This window comes from Beta vulgaris, chromosome 9 (genome assembly GCF_026745355.1).
Source record: "Beta vulgaris subsp. vulgaris cultivar EL10 chromosome 9, EL10.2, whole genome shotgun sequence".
Classification (NCBI taxonomy): domain Eukaryota; kingdom Viridiplantae; phylum Streptophyta; class Magnoliopsida; order Caryophyllales; family Amaranthaceae; genus Beta; species Beta vulgaris.
This window is the reverse complement of record NC_079210.1, coordinates 25,094,255-25,117,151: the sequence shown is the minus strand read 5'-3', so window position 1 is coordinate 25,117,151 and position 22,897 is coordinate 25,094,255. Positions and strand designations below refer to the sequence as shown.

Below are 22,897 nucleotides of genomic sequence, written 5' to 3'. Positions count from 1 at the left end.
TCTTGAATGAGGATGTGTACATGACACAACATGAGGGTTTTGAGGATCCGAAAAATTCTAAAAGGGTTTCCTCAAAAGTGAAGAAGAATCTTGTGTTTGCATGAAGTTTAGTGGGAGCTGCCTAGTCTTCTTGGTTTTATATGTAGATGACATACTACTCATGGGAAATGACATACCAATGCTTGAGTCGGTCAAGGAATGGTTGAAAAGTTGTTTCTCCATGAAGGACCTTGGAGAAGCTGAGTACATACTGGGAATTAAAATCCATAGAGATAGGTCTCGAAGGATGATTGGACTAAGTCAAGAAACTTATATTGATAAAGTTCTTGCAAGGTTCGACATGGAAAACTCGAAGAGAGGATTCGTTCCCATGTCACATGGCATATCGCTTAGCAAGAGTCAGTGCCTGATTGAGCCTGGTGAGTTAAAGCGAATGAGTATCATCCCTTATGCTTCAGCTATAGGACCTATCATGTATGCCATGATAAGTACTCGACTAGATGTTGCATATGCATTAAGCATGTGTAGCAGGTTCCAAGCAAATCCAGGAGAAGCACACTAGAATATAGCTAAGAGATCTTTAAGTAATTGAGGATCTGAAGGCTTGTTCTTAGTCTATGGAGGACAAAGTGAGTTGGTTGTTGAAGATTATACTGATGCGAACTTCCAAACCGACTGAGATGATTACTACTCTCAGTCAGGGTACGTCTTTCGTCTAAATGGAGGAGCAATGAGCTGGAAGAGCTCAAAGCAAAGCACCGTAGCAGACTCTAGAACAGAATAAGAATATTTAGCAGCAGTTGAAGCAGCTAAGGAAGCAGTTTGGATAAAGAAATTCTTGACAGAGCTGGATATCATACCTAGTGCTCAGGAAAGGATTGAGTTATTCTGTGACAGCAATGGAACAATTGTGCAAGCAAAAGAACCAAGATCACATAACAAGTCAAAACATGTGATGAGGAAGTTTCACCTCGTTCGAGAGATATAGTTGACAGGAAGAATGTCAGGATCTGCAAAGTTCATATGGATGAGAATGTGGCTGATCCGCTAACTAAACCACTACCTCAACCCAAGCATGAGTGTCACGCTAGGGCTATAGGCTTAAAGAAAATGTTAAAGTGGCTTTAGATTGTACTAGGTTTAGAGAAACTTGTTACAATGTAGAGACATGATTTTTGCTATTTATGTTTATGAGAATAAATTTTTTGTCATATTTAATTTTGGTTTGGTATTAAATAAAATGTCCTAAATATATCTCTAATTCAATGATTTTGCCAAATATGTGATTTGATGAATGAAACACCATATATGAACAGAATTCATAGAATATTAAAGTTCCTAATCTAAGTCATTAAACTGGACATAAATGACTTATTAAAGGATTAGCATATAAGATCGATTGATAGCGCCGTTTCATGGGCTACGGGAACATGGAAATGTTTAATCAATCATATGGATATGTATAGTTGATACATAATCTAACAAGACCTACTTAGAAGTTTTATAACTTCGTAATTATATTAGTGGATTCCTAAGACATGAGTGCAACACTACTTAGCCTAACGATTGGTATAATATCAATGTTGTTAAACGTCATGCCATAAAAGGGGACTATAAAGACAACATTTGGGTTGTGCTAAAAGTTGAGTGGGAGTTTTGGTTGCCACAAGATTGAAAAGTCCTCCTATATTAGATGGGATGGGTGTCTTGGCCCGACCCCTTGAAGAGTGAAAATCAAAAATGCATGGTCGTGCTCAAATGGATCATATGATGATCATTTGTTAGTTAATTCGAACTCGGATTTCAAGGATTAATTTGAAGACTAGTATGGATGACATAGAAATATGATCATACTATCAAATTGGACACTAACAGACTTAAGGAATTTGAACATTGCACACTCGTCTCGGACAAGTGGGAGATTGGATGAGTTATGTCCTCGACTTTAATGCAATTACTAAATATAATATGGATCGTATTATGGAGATAATAATTTTATTAAATTGGATCGTCTATACGTCTTGGTAGATAATGCTATAGAACTTTGTGTTAGTAAAGTATAAACCCGAAGCCCAATTAAATGAATCCTATTAGGTCACACATATTATTTGGATCAACAAAAGAAAAATCTAGAGCCCAAAAGGGCTCTAGGGTGGCCGACAAAGAGGGGAGAGGGAAGGAGATTTCTAACCTAAATATACTTGTATATTTAGTTAGGCAATCACAATAAAAAGATACAAGATCTCCCTCAATATTCTTCTCTCTCCTATTCTTCTAAAAGTCACGTTTAACTCCAATAAATTGAAGAAAAATATTCTTCCTTCCAGCTAGCATTGGTGGAGTGTTGATCCGAATTGGTGGACCAAATAGAGGACTCACAGTTGCGGTTCTATCTCTGGATTATAACACGCTTCGTGGAAATCACGCTTCAAAGGATAATTCTAAACTATTATGTGATCCTTGATTGTATATGCATGTGATCCTGTTTTAAGTGCTTATGAATATGATTCATGAAATTTCGCTTAGAGTACTTATAATCCTACATAAATCACATTCGAATGTGTTTAAGTGTATCTGAACAGTAAGCACGGATTTGATGTGCTTGTTGACTATTTGCATAGAGAATTCCAAAAGCTCTTGAAAATGATGATTTTCTGGTCCCCTCAACTGAAGGATGTGAGATCTATTTAAAGGGAATGGAGATCCCTCGATAAACTTGTTTAGTTGATGGGCTTGGACCCGTTTATGACTTGGAAGTCTTTTTTACCTTTGTCATTTGACCATCTTTTTTGGACTAGTAATATGGACTGGCCCAACTATTTTAGAACCAAAATTATATTTGTTTGATTTGATTTGGATATTTATTTAAGTGAGCTGAATTAATTAATTTCGCTAATTATATTTATTTTAGATTAATAATAATTAATTCATTTTAATGTAAAATACGACTAATATATTTAGTTTCTTCACAAAGATAAAAAAAACCTTATGGTTCTTGCTCGCTCAATTTTTTCTCTCACTTTCCTTGCAACTTTCTTCCCTTCTTCCTCTGCTTCCATCTTCGCCACCCACTGAGCTCGACGGATTTGTGTGTGCTACTCGTTGGAGATTTATATCTTCCCGTTGTCGTTGGTCTGATAGTCGGAGTTGCAGCGAGCCTTGGTCGTTCATGGCTGCGTGTTGCGGTGTTGTCCCCTGCCTCGTGTTCCTCTATTTTGGTCGTCTGCTTGGCTGCTACCACCACCAACTGTCGTGATCTTTTCTCTCATCTACGTTGATGCTCATCTCTTTTCTCTCCTTTGGTGGTCTTTTCCTATGTTTATTTTATATAGAGTTTTTACCCCCGTCCCTTATTGATATTGGAGTTAATTGAGCTCTTCGGAGCTATTTTTAGTACTAATTTGCTCCTTGTAGTGTGCTTGTAGCTTCATGTTGATCTTTGTAGGAATTAGCATGTTTTGCTGCATTTCCTACTCATTTATACCACTACAAGAGATGATTTACTTTTGAGAGTACGAGCATTGAGTTGGAAGAGTTTTGAAACGAAGCGAATAGTGAAAGAAGTTGAAAATTGATTCTTGTCCACTCTTTTGATGATGTTTAATGATCTATAAATCCAAATGCATTGATTTCACTTAAGTTAGTATATGGATTTCAAGAGCTTTCCAACGAGTGGTCAGGAAAGTCAAGATCGAATTCGCGGGGAGATAACTATACATGTATATCTGAACACTAATATTATACTAACTAAATCAGATGAAAATGGCGGATTTACTAAGCAAATAATCAAATCACAAATATCAATTAAAAAGACTAGGGAATAGTTCACATGTATGCAATTCAGGATATCAAGAATGATTGAAGAAACTCAATGAAAAATCTAACTAAGGCACATGTAATTTCTCTCGAACCTCACTAAGTCGCTCTTACATGGTCAAAGATCGCTAAGCATACTATTGAGAGCCTATACAAAATCCTACCTCTCGGTCAATAACTTTATATTGCAATAATAATCAACACAGTTGGCCAAATTTGTAGATTAACTTAAATAACTCAATAGCAAGAATCAAAGAAATCAATGAATTAAATAACGATTCAATCAATCACTCATATGCGTAAATAGATCCCAAATCCCTAGAAAATAAACTACTCGCACATAATTAGGAAAAACATAACCCCAATTAAATAAGAAAGCAACATGATGGAATAACAAGGAAGAAATGAAAATGGAGTAGTAAGGGGAGAGAAACAATACCAATTGAAAAATATCTTGAAAGCATACTCTATTCAAATCTTCAATGTGTTTGTAAAGTAGAATAAACTAGGGTTCTTGAAAGAATAAAAGTGCTTAGAAAATTAAAGACTGAAATAATAATATGAGAACGTAATCTTTTCTTCCAAAAGGATAAGTATTTATATTAAAATAATAACCAGCGTAACACGCGCTTCGAAACACCTAAAAATTACCCCGCCCGGGTCGCCTGCGTGGATTCCTCCCTGTCGGGGGGTTGTCAGGTGCAATAGAATCTTTGCTACACCCAACTGGGCGAGGTCTTGCCTGACCGGGCGGTCTTCAACAGCCTATTTCTCACATAACATCGTCTCGCCCGACCAACCTGGGAGGATTTCGTCGGGCCCGCAAGCAACTTTGCTGGCAAAACTTCTCAAACGCTGAAAAATTGGCTAAGTAATGTCGCCCGACCTGGCACGGATATCGCTCGATGGTGTGTTCGTCAGGTGCAAAACAGAAGAAATTTAACATCTTCAAAATGTCATCCATAACTCTTGTGTTATTTGTCGAAATTAGGCAAGTGGCCACTCGTTTGAAAACTCTTGAAATGTAGAATCTAACCCAAGTATAATCAATCCATTTGGATTTGTAAATCTTTAAATATCATCAAAAGAGTGGACGGGAATCAATTTTGAACTTCTTTCACTATTCCCTTCGCTTCAAAAGTCTTCCAACTCAATGCTCATGCTCTCCAAAGTACATCATCTCTTGTAGTGGTATAAATGAGTAGGCAATGCGCCAAAACATGCTGATTACTACAGATGATCAACCAACAGCTACAACCACACTACAAGGAGCACATTAGTACTAAAAAGTCTCCGAAGAGCGCAATTAATTAGGACCAATGATCAATGAGCGACGGGGGGTAAAAACTCTATATAGCATAGACATATCAAACTCCACCAAGCTAGACTTTTTTTTGTCCCTAAGAAAAACTTTTCTGAAAATTAAGAGTTCAAGGAAGTAATAGTCGTTCACCCCATCATAAAATCGTTGCATAGAAAACATTTAGGTGATCTAGATCAAATTCAAGCACACCACAAATCACAATCTGTAAAGCTCAACAAATAATCACCAATCAGGGATGAGAATCAAAAGAGGCTACTAGATATGCATTAAAAACTAATGAAAATGATCTCACAAGGGGACTCTCCACTTATTTGTAAAAACACTCTCCAAGAAGTTAAAATGGTTGCTTTTATCCAAACCCAGGTGCCCCCTCCCAACTCTCACACTCATATGTTTGAAGGGTGATCAACGACACTCAATTGCGAAACTTCACCAAGTTAGTCCATATGCTTAAGCCGTCTCTCCACATTATGTAACTGTACATGCAAACAAATCATATAACTCATTAAAGTTGTAACAGGGCTCATGGTAGTAGGTGTGGTAAATATTTGGAAATGTGATGCTCAAGAAAGTAAAGTATTACTAAAACTTTGATGAGAAAACTCACAGAATATATTAAATTCCAACAAAACTACAACCAATTTTCTTTTATTTCATCTCCTTTCTCCTTCCATGTAATCCAAGTAAAGAATTTCATCTCAACGTTTTTCACCTTTTTTTTCTTTTCTTTTTACTTTTCTTGAAAAGCCTTAATTACTTGTCTCAATTTCAAAAGTTTTATACTTTAGCTACTAGCTAATAATTATAGAGGAGAATCAACAATTAGGACTCGAAAATAATAAGGCGAAGTCCTCTTTCATGTACACATTTTTTTCCTCATCAATAACCAATTCCATCCAACAAATGTCAACCAACATACATTTTCTAAATACTTCACAACCAAAGGTAGAGGAATGTATTTTTGGAAAATGAGGAGCTCATACCGTGTTATCAAAAGAAATAGGCTTAGCTCAGAGTGGTTAACTAAGGAAAATAAATGTAGGGAAGGCTATTTGGTTTTATGGTGCAATTTCTTGCAAGGCGTAATCATTTTTGTTTAGCCATCATATAGTCAATGCATCAATTTAGAGAAAGCACAAGTTCTAGTATCCCTTAGAGAAGTGAGGATACACACATGAAAAGAAAAAACTGTAATATATGCAGTTTTAAGGCACACAAGCTCACAATTAAACCTAACCATACTTAAAGGACATATGGAGTGCCACAACTATGATTGTTATCATATATCAAAGTAAAAAAATTGTGATGCTCTGTTGATGAATCATTGTTTCATGCCCATCAATAATGCAAAGTCAAAACACAAATACAATAATATGGCGCATAAGGAAACAACTATTCAACTTGACTCTCATTTTCTAATAAACTCATAATTTTTTTCTTTTTCGTTTTCTTTTTTTTCCTTTTCAATTAACTAAAAAAACTAACTAGATATGCTTAACTAAACTAGGACAACAATAAACTACCTAAAGAGTGAGAGAAAGATACCATATATACAAGACACATCCTCCCCCAAGATGAACTTCGTAATGTCCTCATTGTAACAAGGGGAAGGAGAGGAATTAACATGGACCTCAATCATCCATAAAGTAATCATCGTCATCACCATCATGAGCACTAGTACCGGCGCCACTTTCCCCAGTACTAACACCATAGGCGGGGTTCCAAGTGTACCAAGTGGGTATGGACCATCCCGAGCTATTGTACCCATCCTGCAATATTCATTATACATAGGAAACATAGATTTATGTTGGTCAGTGTTGATAGTGTCCATGTGGCGCTTGAGGCGTTGAGTAGCCTAAGTGTTAGCAATCGTATTTAGTTCCATGAACTGCAACACACTCATCATACCCTCAAAATCGGTAGTAGGGGAGGAGGACTGGAGCAGTCAGAGGGGGGTTGGTCTCATCACCTATAGGGACAAGGTTAGTGGGTGGAACGGCATTCTAGATGTAGTCATCAACTATAGCTAATTAGACCAAGTTAGGATTAGGGAGGATTATGGATTTAAAAATGGTAGTAATAGTTACTATTACTATTATAATTGTTATTAATAGTAGTTATATCATCGCTTTATGTTTATTATTATTATTATTGTTATCATTATCATAATAGCTATTTACAAACTTATATATCAATCATAATGCTTATAGTAATAAAGTCATTTATATAAACCTTGGAATTGATCATCTACTCGTTATTATTGTCGTTGGTTATAGTATTATAACATATGAAGAGTTGTTCTAACCATTTATATTAGGGTCTGGCCTGTTCGTCGTGGGTACACCCAGAATCTATTTCAGATTCTGTTTTGACACTACTAATGTTGGCGTGCTTGCTGCCACAAAATATATTTTTCTCTTTTATTTTATTTTTCTTTTGTAAACATGTTTTGATTTGGATGTTCTTTAAAAACACTTTTAATTTTTTTTTGACAAACTATTTGGATTAGTAAACCTAGGCCTAAAATTCAATTTGGGATGGATTTAATTTTAAGTATCCAAAATCTTTTATAAAACTTTAATAACCTTTTTAATAAATAAAATCATTTTCAATAAGTAAAACCTTTTTAAAATTATGAATACCAACTTAATAAAAATACGAAGTATTACAATGGGCCTCCTAATGAGAAATAAGATTAAAATGTTAATCCTTGTTTGAGCAGTTCGAACTCAAAAATTAAGAAACTTAATATGAGCAGTAACATTATGAATATGAGATGCTAATTATGTTATTAAATTTGACATTAAGAGACTTTAGGAATTTTAGTATTGCGTTCTTGTCTTCGGACAAGTGGAAGATTGAAAAAATATGTCCTTAGACAATTTATGGCAATTACTAAATATAAATAGGAATATCTTATGAAGATAATTAGTTAAATTATTTTATTTATCACATTTACTTGCTAGAGAATAAATATTGATTAGTGGGACAATTAGATTGGGCTTACAAATAAAATATATTAATCCTATATGCTCACACATTGTATTATCCAACTAAAAGCATATCAAACCCATTTTGGGCCACTATGGCCGGCCATGGAGGGAGGAAAAGAGGGAGAATTAGTTCTCCTAATCAACCTAATATTGTGTTATTATTTTTTTTTTTGTGGGAAACCTAATATTCAATAATAATACAATGATATTATATTAGGGTTTAGGTAATTCAAGTTGAGCAGTAACTCTGAATTACAAAAGAAGAAAAGAGAAAATCTTAACCTCTCTCTAAAATTGATGCCCCTCCCATAAAACACAAGAGAGTGTAATATATTCATCCTCTTCCGCTCTAGTAGACGTGGGAGTTCAATTGGTGCTCGTGGACCAAACACGGGAGCAACATTTGAAGATCTTGGATCCCAATCACTAGTAAACTTGTAGAAAACACACTACATAGGTTGTACATCTAATCAGTATTGATTGATTCATGTTTATGTTATGCTTGTGATCTTTTGATAGATGTTAGGAAATAGTTTATAGCAATTTCACTATATATGCATCTACTTTTCCTACAATCCCTGGTGTACGAGGACGATGCTGAATCAAAGTTGTACCAGTGGCCTACCTACAATATATATTGGTTATCAAGCAGTAAGAGGGAGAGAGAAAGAAGAAAATATGCGAGACAGTTAGCCTCTTAAAGACGAGTATAAACGGTAAATATGCATTACTGGTTTTATATAAACTATCTTAAGACATTGATATTAAAAGCCAAATTTGTAGGAATTTTCGGCCTACAAAAGAGCTGCATATCATTTACATTAGTTGTAGGTGAATATTGTAGTTGCTTTTAGAATCTCCTCTATTCTTGGCATTCCAAAGAAGGGCTAATTTTTCTCTTGTGAATCGAAGAAGTTATAGTGATTCAAAGATGGAAACTAAAATCTCCATACCAGAGAAAGCACACTCATATTGGATTTTTAATGTGGGACCCAACAATAAATTTTTGTTGTGTCTTTTCTAAGGAATTTTTAAAGGGGTAGATCATAAATTTAATGACAGGAATGGCACAAGGGAGAGTCCACTATTTAGCCTTTTAATGTGGTTCATCATTAATTATATCCAATCAATTTGGTTTTTGGCTTCTATGAATTTTTTTCTTTCGCTTTTATGTACAAGTCGGGCTTTTGCGATTGAATGTTTGGAATGGAATGTTGAGACAAAAATGTATTATAAGTACTTTTGATTTGTGCTATTATGGTTTTACATCCCTTTGTTGGGTTGGGGGGACAGACGACAGAGAAACAAGGATCAATTCCCTCCCAAATTGGAGAGATTAAACGAAAAATCAAACTTTATTTTTTCCCTACTCTTCCTTCTTTATCCCTCCCCTTCCTTTCCCTCCTTTGTTGTTATCCAAATTTGTTTAGATAGTTATATAAAAGGGAAAGGAAGGGTAAGAACACAGGATTAAGGGGGAAGGAAAAGAAAAGGGATAAAATGGAGCTCAAATCTCTCCAATTTGGAAGAGGTGGTGTTTATTAGGACAAAAAAAATCCTTCGCTTTTCCTTAACTTCTCTTTCTCTCTATTATCCTCCTATCCAAACAAAATATTACATAATATAATTAGTCATTTTTTATTTACTAAAAGACAAGAAGTAAATAAAGCAATGGATATTCGGTATTCCAATGTAAGCTATCCAATAAGGCTACATAAATTAAAATATAACAAGTAACTCAAGAAAAGTAGAAAACTATATATCCATCTTTCCACCTTCAGATCAATATCATTATTCTACTTCATTGATCCAAGAATAAAATATGTTCATATGTTGCATATTAGATACCCAACGATTCGGCTATTTGGAGCTTTGCAAAGAAAAGAAGATGATTACGCAACTTATCAAGCTTCACATAGCTCGTCCACAATCCTCCAACAAAGCAATCACCATATCCCTGATTTGGATCGTATCTGAACGCACTAAAAAGTTCAAAGACTAAAAATGAGATCTGAGGGACTTCCACTCAAGTATGTTTCAAGGCAACAAGTCCATTTTACACATAAACATGGCACCCTCAACAAGATCACCAACAAACTAATACAGCTACTACAACTTATAATTGACTACTGCCATTCTTTGTATCAGCTTGGCCAAGTCCTGAGTCTCCCAACTTCCCCAAATTGGAAGTCCAGCAGCACAGCCACGTCCTTGATCCCTCACAAGCTATAAGATTGACGACATCACTTTCCACAATAACTTACTAATAGGGTCGGAATCTTCTACTCCTATTACCATCATTCCCACTTCCACTACCCCTTCCCTGGGGCCCACCTGATCCATTAGAGCGATCGTTTCTCCGTGGCCGCACTGGTGCAGGTGCTGCCATTTGCATTCCTGGCTGCTGCCTGCGGATTTATATTTTTACCAACTTAGAGTTGAAAATATGGCAATATAAGTCCAAATCTTTAGTTTCACAAAGAAAGCTAAAAATATCAGATAAAAATGCCTACTTACAAGACATAGCCAATTCTGCCATCAGGCAGAACCATTGGAACCATCTGCATGCCAGCTGGCATTGGCCCCCTCCCATATATGACTGGCTGCTATCACGTTCAAATTGACACAATGAGAAAACGAGTTTTTGATGCATGAAAAAACGAGTTCCTGACAAAAAAGAAAGACGTAAAATTTGTAAACACCTGTTGTTGGTATCCAGCAGCAACACCATATCCAGCTCCCAATGAACCATATGGATTTCCAGCAAACCCATAAGCTGGTGGAGCAAGATAGTTCGCACCAGCAGGGAAGGAAGCAGCTGCTTCAGACTTCTTATCTGCCTGAGGCTTAGCCATAGTAACCTCTAACGCCTGACCTGCATTTCATGTGCATGAAAGTATAAGAGAGTGCACAGAGTTGGAAACAGGTTGAAAAATCTTGTCGCAACTACTGTTCGAGAAACGGTACATATTACGAAGTGCTAAAATTTAAAAAAATACTACCTCGGACCTTTATTAGTTTACCCGTATTCATTTTCAGGATATCCCTTATTAGTTTACGCATTTCTTTTGTTTCTAGTTTTGGAATGAGACCACTAACTTTCCATCACACACATTCAACTTTAACATAAAATAATAGTTTCTCTTTCCTTCTATGTCCCACAACATTGTTTCTTCTAAAACTTTGCGCAAAAGAAACGGGCAAACTAATAAAGATCGGAGGGAGTAGTACATAGTTTAATGGAATTATACTTTAATTGCAGTGTGACGATGAATTTTGGAAGGTTCAAACCATCCCCAAAATGGAAAGTAGAGAAGTCCAGTTGAACTTGATAACACTATTGTATTGTTTGTACAAACGATTGTAGTGTTTGTATTGGTTGCTTATTTCTTCCCATAATAAGGAAAGCTAGCAAAGAACATGCATACTTCCCTCTCTACAGATTAATCAAAATGCTGATATTGTGACACCACATATCAGGGTTGAATGTCAATATTGCCAAGTAGCAACTGTTGACATCACTTGGATGGTATGAAAGTATACAAAATTAAACCAACAGCATATATCTGAGTCTTTCAATCAATTCATTGCAAATGAAAATTCAACCTATTCCAACATAATAAATCCAAACATCAAGGACAGCAGCATTACCATCAATCTCGTACTTTTCTGTGTCTTTGACAGCCTTCAGAGCACTAGACCTTTCACCAAAATGTATAAATCCGAAATTTCCTTTGCCTTGTCCACCTTTAGCAGGCGGTAACACAACCTTCGTGACTTCTCCATGGCGCTGAAAGATTTCCTTCAGTTGCTCAGGAGTGGCAGTATCAGGAATATTTTTTACATACAGTGCCTTGACCTGAACAATCAAGCAAAGTTTATTAACAAAAACTTCTTAAGTATAAGCAGCACAGGTTCTAATTTTAAATCTTGTCTTACCAATATAAATGTTCTTATTAACTAATCCTAAAACACAACATTTGATATAAGGAGCCCGATAATATCGGGATAGCTCCTACACTGCTACATTTCATTTGTATAAATTTGAAACCATTGCAATAACCAACCTATTGAAGCGAATAGTATTCAGATCTCCAGCAATGAGCTTGTTTCAAATTACGACTGTTAACGAGGGGATTTTGAGTAATTTGGGGAAAAAAATATCACAGTGACAATTCTGTAGTTTGTATCCGACAATACCAGGATACTATAAACAGGTATTTCATGCTCATCATATGACGTTACCTGTGTTTACAAACTGCGCATGGTATTTGCACATAGATTTACACATTTCAGAAAGAAGCTATCTAACAGTTTATTAACCATGTCCATTCTATGGCGATTTTTACAGGTTTCTGTTAAAAATATTCTGTAATTAATCTGCAGGGCAAAAATAGAAATCCAGGGCACTTCCCAAGCTCAACTACTCAACACTTGGCCTACGAGAGACTATAAGTCATAATTCACTCCATTTTTCGGGGGAATTCTAGAATTTTGGAGAGCATATAAAAAGAAAGGCACCCAAAAGATGACGAAAGAAGAACAAATTCTAATACCATGTTGACATCTCATGGGGTCTGCAGCATAATGAAAAGGAGCATTCAACTTATTTGATAGTAATCATAGAAACCCTTTCAAGAAAATCAATCCAAGTTCATTTGCAGAAAAGTCAAGGTAAATCACATCTAAGCTGACTCCATAATCGAACATCTTCACCTCACACCAATCATTGCATAGTCCAAAATGATACAACTTTGTAACATGTAGTCTTACTCTTAGATTTTCTTTGTCTACCATATGGAAAATCCATTCAAGAACAAAAGATACAGTCTCTAAGTAAATCATCGTTAATTTGGAGCTTCTGCAACCACCTGCTTACTTATCCATCAAACTCGACTTTAATAAACTATTTTTCAAAAACATCCAGAAAGGGCTTCCACAAAACCTGTCAGTATGTCATAGACAATCTAATATAATAATCACTGTCATGCCTCATGACAGCTCCTCTTAGTAAATATCTCATTACACATCAATATAAAAGAAATACACTCATTTTGCACTTTCAGAAAACCATAACCAAGAAGAAAATTGAATATTACTTCTGATATAGAAATTTTAGTCCTAAAGCATCAGTCTATAAACTAAAAGCAAATAACACCCAATAACTTCTTTGTAGATAAGAAAAGTAAAAAACGTTCTCTGTTTCACAAAAATGGTTATGCTCTGTATTTTAGCACTAATTATCTACACCACTTTGACCGTCATTTGTGATTTATAGAGAAGGGATAAAATAGTCATGTGGGATCTTCTTAATTACTCCCTTTGTTCTTTTTTATATGTAATATGTTGACTTTTGACACTATTCATACAACTCACTTTGACCATTAATTAATATTTATATATATGAGAAAATATAGTCATGTGGGATCTTTTTAATTTCGCCTCGGTATATACTTTTTCAAATATATAATTTTTATAGTTTTTACAATTATATCATTAGAGATAATATAGGTAAAACTTGTCTCTCAACAAGTGTGAAAAGTCAAATGTTATATCTATTGAAAAGCGGAGGGAGTATCAACTATACATAATTTTTAAAAAACATAATTAGATATATTAATGATCAAAATATTACATCGGCAAACGTGAAAAGAACTAATAATTTTTTGTGAAATGGAGGAAGTAATTCCTCTTTTTCTTTTTCCTTGCAACAGTTTAACTTTTATGCTTGGCGATTCATAATATCAACCATCAATATCTTTAATTACCAATAAATAAAAATTACAAAAAGTAGATATTCGGAAAACATACATTCAGAGGAATCTAAAAAGATTCCACATGGATATGTTTTTCCCTTAACTATAAATCACCAAAGATAAACTAAGTAGAGTTGATGAATAGTGTAAAAGTCAAATTGTTGCAAGTAAAAGAAACGGAGAAAGTATTACAATTGCAAGAACTTGTTAGTTGTTAACTGTTGAAATTTAGTATATAATTGTTGCACCCTTTCAATTCTATTTGAGACATCCGAGAATCACACAAACACATCATAGTCCTGTAGCAATGATTCACAAGATGGAAGCATCCGATTGCGATACAAGGTATTTGCAACAACATCCATTAAGAGGGTATTTATAGCAAGACTAAATTCGCAATTTCCAATTTGGTTGGTACAACTAAGCAACAATAGGTGCATTCTAAGGTGGCTTCATCAGCAAGACTTGTTTCAATTTACCGTCATGTAATACTATAAACTCAAGATAAAATTGTAAAAGATTGATGGGTGTTCATAGATTTGCAGCCAACAATTCTCGATCCTCTTCAGTATAAACAACAAGAGTAAAGTAAATGAAATTTAGGAGGAACTTCTTCCACAGTCGTCAACTGACTTATATCACCCAGTAACGAATAAAGCAACAATAGGTGCACTCTAAGGTGGCTTCAACATCAATACTTGTTTCAATATACTGTCATGTAATACTACAAACTAAAGATAAAATTAAAACAGATAGATGGGTGTTCACAGATTTGCAGCCAATAATTCTCAATCCTCTTCAGTATAAACAACAAGACTAAAGTAAATGAAATGTAAGAGGAACTTCTTCAATAGTGCTGAACTGAGAAACTGACACAAATCACAGATAAACTTCTGTCATTCGGTTGATCCTCCTGAGGTGCTATAGACAATGAAGCAGCCATGAACGACTTCCAGGCAACTTAAGGGACATACCAGATATGGGTTCTTAAGGACTCTCAGAAGTTATGCCAAGGATCTCAGACTTCCAAACAACTTAAGGGATGTCCAGAGTAATTGGAGAAAGGGCAATACGCAAGATACTACCCAGGAGAGAAACTAATTACATACGCTAGAAGGGGCAAAAAGGGTAATGTGCTCACTCTTCTAGAAGACTGATAGTAGTACAGCAGGAATGATGAGGAAATGATTGAAAAAGGGATATTCTGTTATTTCCAGTACTATTCCACATATAGTAGATTGAGCAGAGCAGAGAATAATACATGGCTTGTAATTAGAGGGGATAGGGCAGTACATCAGTAGTATAAATAGAAGAATAGGTTGTAATGAGCAGCATTGAGAAGTTTATTCAGGAAGCTAGTATTGGAGAGCCTCACCTCTCGAATGTGAGATTAGCTTGTATTGATTTCCCTACAATTTATACATTCATATCCTTAGGGGGCGTTTGGTTCACATGGGGGTAAGGGAATGAAATCAAGAAAGGGATAGGAGGAGAAAGGAAAGCAAAACCCTTAGGGGAAGAATGTTGTTTGGATAGGTTTTATTCTTCAACCTTTTATCCACCTCTTAATCTTCTCTTCCTCCTCTCAAACACCAGACACTCCTCCGTCGGCCACGCACCTCACCACCTGCCACCTCACCTTTGATTACCGCCTTCTCACCGCCACGTTCTCGCGTTTTCGAGTGGGGCAATTATTGGGATGAGGGGTTAGTTTAGGGTTGTGGGGGACGTTTTCAGGTGGGGTGAGGCATAGTTCTTTCGGGATGGAGGTTAGTTTAGGGTTGTGGGTGGGTGTTTTCAGGTGGGGTAAGGGGTGGTTTTCAGGATGGGGTTTGGTTTAGGGTTGTGGGGAGGTGTTTTAAGGTGGGACCACAGGTGGTTTTCGGGATGGGGGTTTGGTTAAGGTTGTAGGGGGCCATTTTAGGTGGCGCTAAGGGGTGGTTTTGGGGAGGAGTTAAGTTTTTCGGTGTGTCATAGAGGTTTCTCCGGGTGTCTGAGTGGTTCGTAAGTGGTTTCCGTGAGGTGTATGGTCAAGTCCGGGTGGGTGGAGGTGGTTGTTGGGTGGTTGTGGTTTGTGTGTGATGGAGGTGAGTGGTCGAAGAGAAGGGTGGGGTGAGGTTGGTGGTCATCAAGGGTTTCCCTTACCCCTATTTGAAAGTGGAGGTGGTGTGGGGGAATCAACATAGAGGGACTTGGGGGTAAGGAGGGGAAAAGAGGGGAAACAAACCCCCAAACCAAACAAAATATAAGGGAATGGAATCAGTTCATTCCCTTTCCCTTTCTTATAGCCCCCTAACCAAACGCCCCCTTAGTTCCCATTTTATCTTGTGCCTAATCTGAGTATCTAACACAATAAAGTCCCTCAAACATGAGCATCACAAAATAACAGTTCCACAAAGTAGAATGCCCAGAAACGGAACACCTCCCCCAGCCTATCCTCGTAGCAGTTCAGTTAGTCCCCTCTTACAGTTTTTATTCATTTCATTTCAGTTCACATAAATTCATTTCAGTTTAGTTCAGACAATTAGTCTCAAAGCCTTAGTCAACGGAGCAAAAGGGAGCAAAAGAAACGAAGAAAAATGAACCTAACGTGTGTTTATTGACTTAGAAACTAGGAGATACAACATGCCCATCAGCTGGTCACTCCTACAAAATTCTAGGTACTTCATCCCTTAGTTCTAAAAGGAGCAAGGCACATTGAGGCGCAAAGCGCGAAGCGAAGGGATGTGCGAGGTGCGAGATGAAGGCACGCACATCCCGTAGGAGAGACGCACCTTTGGTGCCAAAAGCACTTTAAATCAATTGTAGAACATATTTATACTCCAAACAATATGATAATTACATTAAAGATGCATAAAAGAACATATTAATTCTTCATTATATTTTTCTTAAAAAAAAGGTAAAAACACTTTAATATCAATTCTAGAACATATTTGTTCTCAAAACAATATCATAATTACATTTAAGATGCATAAAAAGAGCATATTAAATTGTAAATTATATTTTTCTCAAAAAAAAATTATTATTTCAAAATGAAATATTATCAGAGGAACTTTGGCCATGGCCCACAGTACATTAATTTTAAAAATGAATTAGAAAATCAAAAATGAGGGCTCTCAATCTTTTACTTTCACGTGAGTTTACTGAGGACCACAAGAAAAAAAGAAGAGAAAAGTGATGAGACAAGGGGAGAAACCAGAACAAAAGAGTAAATCAAAGCCACCTGCAAAAACCTTCACCGACGATGACTACCGGAGGAATAAAGCACCGGCAACCATGGGCAATTTCCAGTGAGCAATGTCAGTCATGAATACCGACGTCCAATTATAAATTACTACCAGATTTTGGAAATTAGGGTTTCGCCAAATTGGGGCTTCTTGTTTTTCAATTTAAATTGAAGCAATTTTATGCAATTAAATGAGAGATCTTGCTCGAACTCATAACATAAAGCTTGGGTGAGTTTTAATTTAAAAGAAATTTGATTTCTTTTCAGTTTTAAACTCAAATCTCCTCATCTCTCTCGCATTTCCACATTAAGCGGCAAAGGCAGTGCTCCTAGCACCTTGTTGGAGGCACGCCCCTCCATGCGCCTCTCGTAGGTCGCTTCGCCTTGGTCTTTGGATGCGATTTTACTCGCGCCTGGCATGGAACTAAAACTCTCCCGTTCCGTTATAAAACGGTTGTTCTGGAACAGTTTTTGGATATGCCGTTACGCGAAATCCCATTACGAAACGCCATAATAGAAATCACATACATCTCGTCCTGTTGTCTGTTCCATAACGTGAACTCGCTGCGTCAAAACGTTTTTATTCCGGTTACATTCGTTCTTCTCAAACATAGGCCAAAAATTATAAATTAGTTATATAGCTGATACATAGATTTTATCATATTATGTTGTAATAATGCTTCATAAACTAAAACAACGCAAAAAAAGGTTAGAACATATTAATGTGAACTTTTTGAAAATATTCATGTCGCGTCGGCCACGACCGGTTCCATTAATCCGTTACAAGCCGCTTCCGGGACAATGCAAATATTACCGTGATCGCGACCGCATCAGCAACTCTTTTCCTTGACTCCTGGAATTACCTTTCGCCTAGGCACGCCTTGGGAGCGCTTTTTAAAATTAAGCTCCATCCACAATAGCTTATGGATCAACCCCAATGGAACAAATTAGGTAGCACCATGACAGTTCAAAAGGGTCTAGTACAAACCTCATTTGAAAGATATCGGAAGACAAAAAAATCATAAAAAGGGGTAGAAAAAGTTAATCAGATGGTTCCGCATATAACCACACTTATTGCTTAAATGAATAGATAACAAGCAGCATACTAGGCTCTAGATTAAGACTGCAAAATCCATTTTCTGGGCTGTGACAGAATAGTTTACCCAGTTTGAATGCATCATCACATATATACATTAGAGCATAAGTAGATATGCTTGCAGCTTTAACATCATGCGCAAACTAAGCATCAAAATTCAAAGATTCCAATAGAAATAAGGCATGTTGCCTTTATGAGGAGCATGAAAGATGAACAACATAGATTCAAAACAGTACTTCAAAAAGATTAGGTGAATCATGATCCTTAAAACATACATATATATGGATGCGTTCTCTTCAACTTATTGGGCCTGAACTTATTGGACCTTATCTGAACTGAACTTATTGAACCTAAACTGAACTTATTGGAACTTAACCTGATTCATTGGACCTGATTGAACCTGATTGGAACTTATTGGACCTTATTGGAACTTATTGACCTTATTGAAACTTATTAGACCTTATTGGACCTGATTGAAACTTATTAGACCTTATTGGACCTGATTGAAACTTATTAGACCTTATTGGACCTGATTGAAACTTATTTGACCTTATTAGACAGAAAAATTGACCATTAATAACATAAATATTACCCCTAACGTAAATACTACCCCTCAAAATTTATTATGAAGTAATAATTATTAAAATTTGTCCTTTAAAAAGATATTATTATTAATTATCTCTTATGATAATTAATTTAACAAAAAAAAATTACTATTTATATATTTGCCTATACATAACTTTGATCACTAATATATCTAATACTCTTATTTGATTTTATAAAGCACTAGTGGAAAATCAAAAGTTGATTAACATTTATTGCTAACAAGTTAAAATTGGCACATATGAAAAATTCTCACCCCACTTTCATTTATGTGAAGGTAGTAGAATGCATTAACTCCTTATCTCTCACTCTACATTTATATCTTTCATTTTTATTAGTAACGAAATATGTTATCTCTAGTTATTTAAAGACGAATTGCAAAATATTGTAATTATAATGATTATTATTGTTAGCCTTAATTATTTGACCATGATTATAATATTATTTAATAATAATATAATCACCTAATAGTAATATGAATAATCAAATAATAGACAATAATACAAGTATAATACTATACATTGTGGTACTTTAATAAAAAATTCTAATAATAACATAATCAGCTAATAGTAATATGAATAATAAAATAATAGACAATAATACAAATATTTAATAAAATAATAGACACTAATACAAGTATAATACTATATAATCATTGTGGTACTTTAATTAAAATTCTAATAATAACATAATGGACAATAATACAAATGTTTATTGAACATTGACTATTTGGACCTTATTAGACCTTATTGGAACTTATTGGAACTTATTGGACCTTATTAGACCTGATTGGAACTTATTGCACCTGATTGGAACTTATTGAACCTTATTAGACCTGGTTGGAACTTATTGCCCTTATGGAACTTATTACAACTTATCTGAACTTATTAGACCTAAACTTAATTTTTTAAGTTGAGGAGAACGCACCCATATTCCATAATGTTTTGCGGTATCTATCTCACATATATCTAGGGGGTTCTCTGTTATGTTTCATATTTCATATCAACATATATGTTGTTAAGATATAAGCTTTTGATATGAACTACCTGGGAAGCTGCAGCAGAGTCGGGTGCAGTCTTTGGATCAGCCCAAGTGACAGTTGGGGTGTTACCTTCCAGCTTAAAACTTCCACTAGACATTTTCTGTCGAGCATAATCCGCACAAGCATTGTTGTAATACTCAATAAAAGCAAAGCCACGGTTACGGCCGGGATTTAAAGCATCCTGCCATATGCAGAGGAAACTGTAAGTGAAATAGAAACAGATCATACTACACTGCAATCAATTAGACTGATATAATCTACTATAGTCCACCTGCTTGAGGTCGATCATTTCAGCCCCTGGGCCAACATCATGAATCATTTTTCTGAACTGATCCTCTGACCAGCTTTTAGGTATGTTACCAATAAACAACCTGTGCTTTGAATCAGACAATGAGCATCTAAGCGATTTTCCCTGTATTGAAGAAGCAATGAACGTAAGAAGTGCCACAGCATCTCAAGAGTTAATCCCAAATCATTGCAGGGAAGAGGAGGGGGAGGAGTGAAGTTGTACAGCCATAAGAAGACTTGAAAGTACCTTAAATTCCTTGTTTTTCAGCTCTTCTATTGCCCTTTGGGCGTCTTCCTTTGTTTTGAATGCCACAAAGGCATATCCCTTGATCTCACCAGTATCCTTATTCTTCATTAATCTTACCTGCAAGTCACAAAGATTTAGAAGCTTACTGACAGGAAAAAGAAAAACAGAAGAAACAAAAAAGAAGACATGACTACAACCGTTAAAAAAAAAAAAACCTTAAAATAAAGTGATCACCTCAAATAGTTCACCGATAGGCTCACAAAGATCTCTTAGATCTTCTTCTGTAGCATCCTTTGGAAGTCCGCCAATGAAAACCTCAGATCCATAAGGAGGGAGAGAAAGAAGCTCAGTGTGCTTCTCTTTGTCCTCTTCATCAACTGAAGCTGTGAAAATCTCTTCATCTTCCACATGATCATCACCAACGGGGCTTTGATCAGGTTCTGATGATTGCTCTTTCCCACTACCATCAGTTTTCACATCCTCATACGGTTCCTCGGCCTTGTCATCGCCAGTTTCCTCCTCTGCCTCGTCCTCAATGCCATCAGCAACATCTTCATCGGTCTCTTCCATGTAATTATCATCATCAAGGTCCACACGTTCATCAATCTCCGAACCCTCAGCCATGACTGCTTTATGTAAATCTTTTCTGAGAATAAGCAGATTCTCAATCAACTGAGCTTGAGGACGCATACAACCATTTTTCTTAATAATGGACAAATGTGGATAAGACGAGAAAGGGGAAGCAAAGATAAATGTAGAAAAGTGAGGGTCTTTTTTGCACTGGATTGATTGTGTTTGATTTTAATGTGTCAATTGGGTCACCTGATATCTAGGATCGTCACATTACAGAGCTGGATAGCCATGTCAGACATAAAATCTAAGGTATCAACCAGATATTTACCGGGGTCGTTTGTGTTTGTTTTTAATGTGTCATGAGGTGGTACATAAGAACTAGAGTATGGCATTTTGAATGCGTGTGTTGCTATAGAGAATTTTGAATGTGTGGAATTGATATGTTTCAAAAGGATCACTTCCCCCTTTCACTGAAATATCAGGGTTTAGGAGGTTTCACCATAAAAAGCACGTCCAACATGGATTCCACGTTTTAGTCACCTGCACCTCCGTGGTCATATTTAAGTAACTTGAAATTCAGGATCATATCAGCTCTGCCCATGTACAATACAATGAAACCCTGCTATTGTTTTAGGACAGCTGGAAAGGGAAGAACTTGACAAGAGATATTTATACCTATGCTATCTCATATAAAGGCTAATTAATGATACCAATAAATACCACATTTAACCAAATAATGATAACAGTAATATAAAAAAGTTTCCATCTAACTGTGATTAAAGTATTAAAGACCTATGAAAAGTGGAAGCCTCTAGGACTAGAGGTTTTCCTGTTTTCGAAATGTTTTCGTTCCCGGATTGGTTTATTTTCATGCTAAAAGAGCCGCAAATAACTGGAAGCCGCCGTTTTTGAAATGTTCTGTTTTCTACACCCAACCATTTCCGTGTTACATAGTTAATCAAAGTAAAATCCTCCACGTAACTGCAATGAATTGCGACTAAAAAAATGCAAAACTCAGATTAAGGATGTAAGCATAATCAAATAGATTAAAGCATTTATCTTATTCTTTATAGACTTTCAGAAGCTCTTAAAAAATCTCAGATGAAGCTAGCACGAAAATCTATTTTCAGAACACAATATTGTAAAACAGGGCAACAACGTAACAAAGTCTTCCATCGAATTACTTACAGCTCCTCAAGCTAACCTATCTTCCACCTGGATAACACTACGCAAGAAAAACCTAATTTGATAACTACTTATCAAGAAATTAAACCCTAATCAGCGAAAAGAAAAAGAACTCAAACTTGGCCAATTTAGCTCACAAATCAAACAACAATCTTTCGAATCACTCACAACAGCACCATAACAACAAAATCATCAAATTGAGGGATGGAACGCATACGCAAATCGGATAGAAACTGATAAAACTAGAACATAAATCGTTCAAGAACATGTGCGATTTTAGAACAAATCAAGAAAAATGAGGAAGAACAAATGATTAAAATTAAACAACCAACCTAGAGAAGCAGAGATAATACCGCAGACAGAGGAGAGAGAAAATGAAGATGGGTTTCTGCCTGCGCACTGGTGTATTAGTTTCTGATGTGCTGGAACCCGAATTGTGTGTAATGTACCCTAACGCTTCAAAAATGCCGCATCTCTATTTTAATCCACTAGTGGTTTATTTTTCACTTCACTCTAGAGAACCAAAGACAGATTACAAAATATGATCCCTTCAAAAAAAAAAAGTATAAAATATGAGAATAAGATATATGAGTGAAAAAAAGAATAGATGAAATATATTATCAATAATAGAAAAAATAATTGTGTGTTAAGAAAAAAAAAATCATAAAGAAAAATATGTAGATTGCAAAGAATAGGAGGGAGTACTAATAACTGAAAGAATGAGCCTAAGATAATTCAACAGCTTAGT

The 22,897-nt window shown here is 35.8% G+C and overlaps 1 protein-coding gene across 5 annotated transcripts; it reads right to left on the bottom strand.

Annotated features, from left to right (window-relative positions):
* Positions 1-9,871: 9,871 nt before the first annotated feature.
* Positions 9,872-22,662, bottom strand: LOC104902828 (heterogeneous nuclear ribonucleoprotein Q). Of its 5 annotated transcripts, none has more exons than XM_010690745.4 (9): positions 22,503-22,662; positions 20,626-21,037; positions 20,392-20,508; positions 20,128-20,268; positions 19,861-20,037; positions 11,785-11,992; positions 10,836-11,008; positions 10,651-10,739; positions 9,872-10,541 (listed from the first exon to the last, which is right to left on the bottom strand). In XM_010690745.4, the coding sequence occupies exons 2-9, from the start codon at positions 21,013-21,015 to the stop codon at positions 10,397-10,399; spliced, it is 1,440 nt and encodes a 479-aa protein (XP_010689047.1). In that variant the 5' UTR covers positions 21,016-21,037; positions 22,503-22,662; the 3' UTR covers positions 9,872-10,396. The 5 variants fall into 5 exon arrangements, with proteins under 5 accessions (XP_010689047.1, XP_019107280.1, XP_010689046.1 ...); XM_019251735.3 differs by having other exon boundaries at positions 20,626-21,032; positions 22,503-22,658; XM_010690744.4 differs by having other exon boundaries at positions 20,626-21,032; positions 22,482-22,642.
* Positions 22,663-22,897: the final 235 nt, after the last annotated feature.

Coding starts and splice junctions, on each gene's coding strand:
- LOC104902828 (XM_010690745.4), bottom strand. CDS start 21,015: ATGGCTGAGGGTTCGGAGATTGATGAACGTGTGGACCTTGATGATGAT. Junction 20,509..20,625: donor CTATCGGTGAACTATTTGAG/GTGATCACTTTA, acceptor TGTGACTTGCAG/GTAAGATTAATGAAGAATAA. Junction 11,009..11,784: donor AGAAAAGTACGAGATTGATG/GTAATGCTGCTG, acceptor CATGAAATGCAG/GTCAGGCGTTAGAGGTTACT.